The 6,609-nt window shown below is 36.4% G+C and overlaps 1 protein-coding gene across 3 annotated transcripts; it reads right to left on the reverse strand.

Annotated features, from left to right (window-relative positions):
- Window positions 1-228: 228 nt before the first annotated feature.
- On the reverse strand, window positions 229-6,166 carry LOC140973012 (B3 domain-containing transcription repressor VAL1-like). 3 transcript variants are annotated; one of them, XM_073435527.1, is made up of 14 exons: window positions 5,804-6,165; window positions 5,477-5,622; window positions 4,802-4,883; window positions 4,584-4,700; window positions 3,550-4,166; window positions 3,350-3,446; window positions 3,083-3,257; window positions 2,883-2,959; window positions 2,730-2,810; window positions 2,421-2,636; window positions 2,056-2,105; window positions 1,823-1,936; window positions 1,290-1,357; window positions 229-1,056 (listed from the first exon to the last, which is right to left on the reverse strand). In XM_073435527.1, exons 2-14 carry the CDS (start codon window positions 5,587-5,589, stop codon window positions 383-385), a joined length of 2,481 nt encoding a protein of 826 aa, XP_073291628.1. In that variant the 5' UTR covers window positions 5,590-5,622; window positions 5,804-6,165; the 3' UTR covers window positions 229-382. The 3 variants fall into 3 exon arrangements, with proteins under 3 accessions (XP_073291628.1, XP_073291627.1, XP_073291626.1); XM_073435526.1 differs by having other exon boundaries at window positions 2,421-2,810; window positions 5,804-6,166; XM_073435525.1 differs by having other exon boundaries at window positions 2,421-2,810; window positions 3,550-4,205; window positions 5,804-6,166.
- Between the last annotated feature and the right edge of the window lie 443 nt (window positions 6,167-6,609).

Below are 6,609 nucleotides of genomic sequence, written 5' to 3' on the forward strand. Positions count from 1 at the left end.
TCTTCAAAATTTACCTTCCTTTCTGATTAAGTTTGTGTCCTGAGAATCCCCGCCAGTACGACATACGACTTTGTTTGGGTATGCAGTAGCATATATGACTAGAATTTCAGTTTTAGACAAAAATGAAAACGTTAATATATATTTTGAAACTTGATTTAGTCTCAACAAATTTGGTTGGCTCGGGATATTTTCAAACAGCAAACCCCAATCCAAAGGAAACAAAATCACTCACTCAACTCTATACCTTGTATACGACTACATAAGCTAAAAACAGATTATATGTATCCAAGAAAAAAAGACTGTGGTCACCAAAAAAAAAATTAATATTATATGAAGAAATCTATCATCTAAAATGGTAAATGGTACCCAAAAATAATGCCCCTTACCCATCTCCTGGATTATTTTCTTGTCTCGAATCCCTAGGAAGAATGGCTCCTTCACCGGCAACATTATCTTCCTTCTTAAGTATAGATGCTTCAAGGGTTGGTAAGGCATCCGGCTTCCCCAAGAACATATCGAAAGGAAGAGTAGCAACGCTCATCAACGTTGTCAAGCTCATCCCATCCTCTTCACGGTATGGATCACAGTTCAAATCCAATCTTCCCATTTTCGCCTCTTCCAAATGGGTTTGATTTCCATCTTCGTTTGCCTTCTGATGATTCATATCTAAAAGAGCATTTCCAGCGATATCTTCTTCTTCCTTCTCGAAACAAATTTTGGCAAGAGCAGGCTTATCTTTCACCTGGGAGAGCTCAGCTTCACGTTCTGATTGTCTCTTCTTCTTCCGCATCATTAGAGTCTTGAATCGGCGTTTTACGGTTGAACAGACGTTGCATTTGCATGTGGGCTCGTGTTTTCCTTTCCCACTCGGAGGTTGGATGCAAACAATGCAAGAGCATCCTGGCCGGTGTCGAGGATGTCTTGTGGTGGCCCCAGCAGAAGACTCTCCCATGTCACCAATGTTGTCTCCTAGAACTGCAATGGTAGCCAACGCATCTAAGCCAGACGGCTCCCCTTCTTTGGACACATTATCTGAAATTCTTCTCTTCTTAAACTCTGGAAATCATACACGAAACAACTCAGAATCGTACACAAGAACAATTATTTCGTGAAGGAAACACATAGAAAGTGGTTTATCCTCCACATAGAAAGTGGTTTACAATAGACGAAAATAGGTGGTACATACAGATTAACAAAATAGAGAAGTTCTCCAATTATTTCATTGCACATTCTAAACGTCCACAGAAGGAGGCGGAATTTTTACATTGAACAATGCTTATAATTCATACCATTGTTATAGGTAAAGAGAGCTTCCAGATCCTGCAGACTTATATCGTCTAGAGCTGAACATGAACACCTGAAGCAAATAAACAGCACATCCTCAAAATTACTGCTATGAAAGATTTAGAAATAAACAGAAAAAAATTTATTAATAAATTAAACAAGCTATTGATATTTCATAGAGAAGCCTTAAGGGTATGGAGTATGGACATCGGATCAGAATCGTACAAATCTTAAGAGTTTGTCATGTTAAGTTCGGAATGAATCATTTAATCCTGTTCTAGTATCGTTGACAAGAAGATGAAATACACTCAAATTGAAAATTTTGCTCTTAGTGGCTGATGTTTGAATTTTTAGGCATAACCCTCAAATTTAAAATAATTAGATAAAATCTATGCATTGACCTTGAACATTTCTAGTCTATATTTATTCAAACATGGTTCCAACAATTTATTGATGCGCTCAGAAGGTTCAAGAATTCGCACACTGAAGTTTATAGATTCCATATTTTCGTCTATATAGAACCTCTCAAAGTACTAACCTATTCGAGTCCCAATTATTATCTGAACACGTCCACTTGGCAGAAAGAAGAGCATGAACAGGTAATCTACGCCATTTTGAGCAAATGTCGCATTGTGCAAGTTGTTCCAGCTCTCTGATAAAATTATCCAACATTATAATTAATTAACACACAAAAACAAAAAATCTCCTGCAGACACTTGTTTAAATTTGAGTCGCAGTCTCACAAGATAAAAATCATACTTAAATTCTTACCCTGAAAGTCGAGAAGTGAAAATTGTCCTCTTACCGAAAATTGGTGGCTCCTAAGCAACAGAAGAATAATTAATACAAACTACTACCTAAGTAAAAATAAGAATCTGAACAGCCGAATATTATCGCCTGCACAATGCAGCAAAAGTTACAGAAGATGGTAAAAGTATAACTCAAAAATTTAAAAGTCAAATTTGTCAAAACATCATGTTTCAATTGTTGTGCCATGTCAATAGATATACAAAATACAACAGAATACAAAGTGAAATCCGAAAAACCAATACAAGGTTTCATAAACTTACACCTTATAACATGGGAACCATTTTATTAAATTAACATATACGATGACTGAATGAAACTTTTCTTACATCAAATTCTTCAAATTCAAGGTCCTCAACCAAGACAATGGTTGGTTTGGCAGATGGTGAGGGACGAAGCAACTCTTGTGCTTCTTCCCATGTAATTCTCAGCTCCACAGCTTCATCATTGGGCATAAGAAGCCGTTTATTTTTAATGTTTCTCAACTTCTTCTCAGACACATGATCACTTTGCTGTATTGAATCATCAGATGCTCGGCCTCCAGTCTTCCGAATATAGGGAAACAAGATTATGTCATTATCATAGGCATAAAAACAATAAAAGAATGAATCAAGTAAAAAAAGAAAGTAATAACTTACGGTAAGCAAAGTGTCTGTAACACCAGAATACGACATTTCCCCAGAAGAATTACCATTTGGAAGGATGGTTGCATGAGAATCCTATTTGTTTCCAAATAAAATTACACGTCAGCAATTCAAAATAATCAACAGGGTCATGCATAACATGCTTACCAGCACATCACTGTTATTTGTCGCCTTCCGATAGCCTATCACGAGCTGACCCCCAGGATCTATCCGACTAAATGTCACTGCTCAAAACACAAATAATGCTCAGTAATATAATTTTTGTTTCCATCAAACAGTTTGACAAATAAGCATTAATGATAAATACTTTAGTGATATAAAAAAATAATAATCATCGGAGGATATACCTACGTCACCGGCTTGTACTTGCATATTTTGGATGCAAGGGGTAACACCCTCCAATACATACATTCGGCTGTTATTATTAGGCCAAAATCTAAATTGAAATGTCCATTCCTTTCCTTTTATGTCCTGAATCCTTATAGGTATACCTTCTGATTGATTAATAGGCGGAAAATATGCCTGCATCAAATATATTTGTGGTGATGATTTCCGAAGTTTTGTCACTAGATGCTGAAAAAAATAGAAACACTAAGTAAAAACACAAGACTAACTTCAGCACAGGCTTTAGGAAGGACCAAGCGACCAATTCGGCCAGCGTCACTTGCACTCAGGATCTTCTCAAACAATGGCACAATCGAGGATTTCAAGCTGAAAATCTACAGTCAAGGCAAACTCTACATAAATTTTTTTTCTTGCAAAGAAAAATCTTTGTCAGGAATAAAAAAAGGAACAAATAAATTATAGAGGATACTCTCCGGATAATTGCTGCAATTCTTGATCTGTGATCTTAGGCCAGTAGCGAGGAAGCAGCTGAGTCCGACCCCGCCCATCAGCTGGAGGCCTAGCAAAACGTTTTTGCGCAATATTGCCTTTGTTTGTCTCTGAACAGGATGCGGGACTATTCTTGACTGGCTTTGACAATGCTTGCTTTGTACTTTTACCATGTTGGAAAGAACTTTTGCTCTGTTCGACCCCTTCAGTAATCTCTCCAACAAAAGGCATACGCGAACTTGAGCTACCTAAAGGAGTTGCCAAAGAGAAGTTTAGAGACTGCTGAGTCAGAGACTCGTGTGTATCTTTAACTTCTTGTTTTGGTCGACCGATATCTGTTTTGAGAAAAGCAGGTGAGGAACACTGCTGTCTGAGATTTGATACGCAGTTTTGGGTGTCCACGGTTTTCAACATGGATTCTTCTCGTCTAACTTGCTCGAGCTTCGAAATCATGTCAGTTGCTTCCACAGCCTTCGTCAACTGAAGAAGTCTCTCAGTACTAAATTTGTCATCATTTCTTTTATGCTCAGTAACTAGAGGATACACATCTTTCACACAATTTGTCATAAATGGGCCACAGGAAAGATCACTGGGAATCTGCTTGAACGATTCAAGTATAAGTACCAAGGAATCATCCTATCATCTCATAAGATAAGAGATATTCAAAAGTAATCGGATCATGCATCACAAATAAACAGAGCTCAACTTCAGAGGCTTTCAAAGGAACAACAATTTCATGAACTGCAATCAAGACCAGAATCTCTACAAATGTGAATACAAATAATGTTAACGTAATTGATACAAGAGTAACGATTTCTTTATAAAATGGTCAATTCACAATAGATGCAATCCATGATTCAAGAATTCGAAGACACTGGATGAGATGGAACAGAACTTGCAATTTCTGAAATTATTCAAAAAATTTGCATATGCATATCATCCCCCCTAGATGTACCTCTCGAAATAAGCACATTATAGTTCTTGCATTTTTTGTGATGGTAAAGGAACAAAAACCTGAACTGGTTGCAACGGTTGAATTTCCAAATGCTTTGCACAGCTTAGGCAACTGATACCTCCAAAATCCATGTATTGATACAGATATCTCGAAGCAGTGCACCCACAGTGGATGATCTGTCATGCCGAATGACAAAGGATAGACAAACACAAAAAAAGCTTAATTAACACATAAGAACAACTTCAAAAAGACGGCATGGATGTCAATACATTATTACCTTCCTACATAATTTGCATTCCCTCCAACCAGATTCCTTAAAGTGGAATGTCTCATAGAAGACTGAATTCTCATACGCTAATCTGAATCCACATTAACCCATATCACAACACGAATTGAGCAGACCACACAAATTAACTAACTGATTAAGTGAAAAGAAACTTCTTTGATTCCTAAAAAAATCTAGTTCAATAAAAAATAGATACAAGATACAGACATCATACACAAGAACTCGAGCACAGCCAGTGAAGTAAGCATACGGATGAAAACGTGATCTTTCAAAGAGAAACAGATTCCATATATCTATATGAATAGCTCCTGAGCCAATTTAATAAATACAGATGAAAAAAATGTTTCTTTTTTTAAAATAAAATAAAATGAACAAGTACAAAATGGGGAAAAACCCACGAGGAAAAACTACGAAAAACTGAGGAAAAGACAAGGGAACCAAAAATGGCGCAGAAAATAGAAAAAAAAATTCAAAAAATAGGAAACACACAATGACAGCAAAAACATTCATACTAGCGGAAGAAGAAAAACTCTCCGGTGGAACGATATTTTAGGAATCAATATTTCACATCCCCAAATTACCCCCACGAGCTGAAACCAGACGCGGGTGGAGGTGATAAATTGTATGCCGAATTGTGAAGGGTTAAATTTGGCATTCAGAAATTACCCGCAGTTGTGACAAAGCGTGGCGAATCCTCCTGATTTCAAGCTCCAACCTTTCTTCCACTCAGACAACGTCGTCGTACAGCACGCGTCATTCATGCAATTCTTTGACCCCATTTCTCGCAAATTTCAACTCCCAAGTCAAAATCCCTATTAAACCCAAACATTATACATCGAGATCAAAACCCTAAAAACCCCATCAAATCTGAAATCTTGATGACCCAGACGGACAAAACACACAATTCTTCGGGCAAATCGCCATATCAAAAGAAAAACAAGAGAAAACTTCTCATGTACTTTAATTTTTCAGTAAAAAACATTTTCCACTTACCTTATCCAAATCAATCAAATGCACGACCGCAAGTAACCATCTCCATGACGAATCAATCCAAACCCACGTCGCCAATTTTTTTTTATCACAAACTAGAAATCTTGGATTGCATCTAAGATTCAAAAATCGAAAGTCAAAACTGCGGCGGCCGCCGATGGCCCCATCGGTGGTGCTACTGATTCTTGCAGTCCCAAAATCAAATTAATTAAAATTAAATATAAATAAAAATTAAAATTACATAAACAAACGGAGTAGATATAGAGATGTGTGTAGATACAAGGATGTGTATGTAGCGTGGGCGTCGCGACTCTGCGTAGAAAGAGAATTAAGAGAGAAGGGGGGCGTGCATGCAAAAAGGGAACAGATGAACAAAATGCATGCACGAAGACAGATGCACTAAATTAATGTTGTTTAATTTGAAATTCATTTTTTTATCCAACAAATACTTCAATAATATCATATATATTTAAAAAATATTAAATTAGTTAAAATTTAAAAAAATTAAACTAATTGAAATTTGACGATAATCCAAATAAAAAACTACTTAAGGATGACAATTTCCTCGGAATCTGATAGAGAATCTGATATCCGACTCGAATATAAGAGGATATGAATTGAATTTTTTACTCTATTAAATAAACGAATAATCGAGGTATTTTCGGGTATGAGATGAAGACGGATGTAGTAACATCTTACTCACACCCGACTCGAATACTCGATTTACGTATGTATACATATATTTATGTTTTTATTTAAATTAAAAATATTAATTCTAATTTGCTTTTGTTTAATGATGTTAATTGGAT

Source organism: Primulina huaijiensis, chromosome 3 (assembly GCF_012295235.1).
Source record: "Primulina huaijiensis isolate GDHJ02 chromosome 3, ASM1229523v2, whole genome shotgun sequence".
Lineage (NCBI taxonomy): Eukaryota > Viridiplantae > Streptophyta > Magnoliopsida > Lamiales > Gesneriaceae > Primulina > Primulina huaijiensis.

Coding starts and splice junctions, on each gene's coding strand:
- LOC140973012 (XM_073435525.1), bottom strand. CDS start 5,589: ATGGGGTCAAAGAATTGCATGAATGACGCGTGCTGTACGACGACGTTG. Junction 4,206..4,583: donor AACCGTTGCAACCAGTTCAG/GTTTTTGTTCCT, acceptor ATGAGATGATAG/GATGATTCCTTGGTACTTAT. Junction 1,057..1,289: donor TCTCTTTACCTATAACAATG/GTATGAATTATA, acceptor TATGATTTCCAG/AGTTTAAGAAGAGAAGAATT.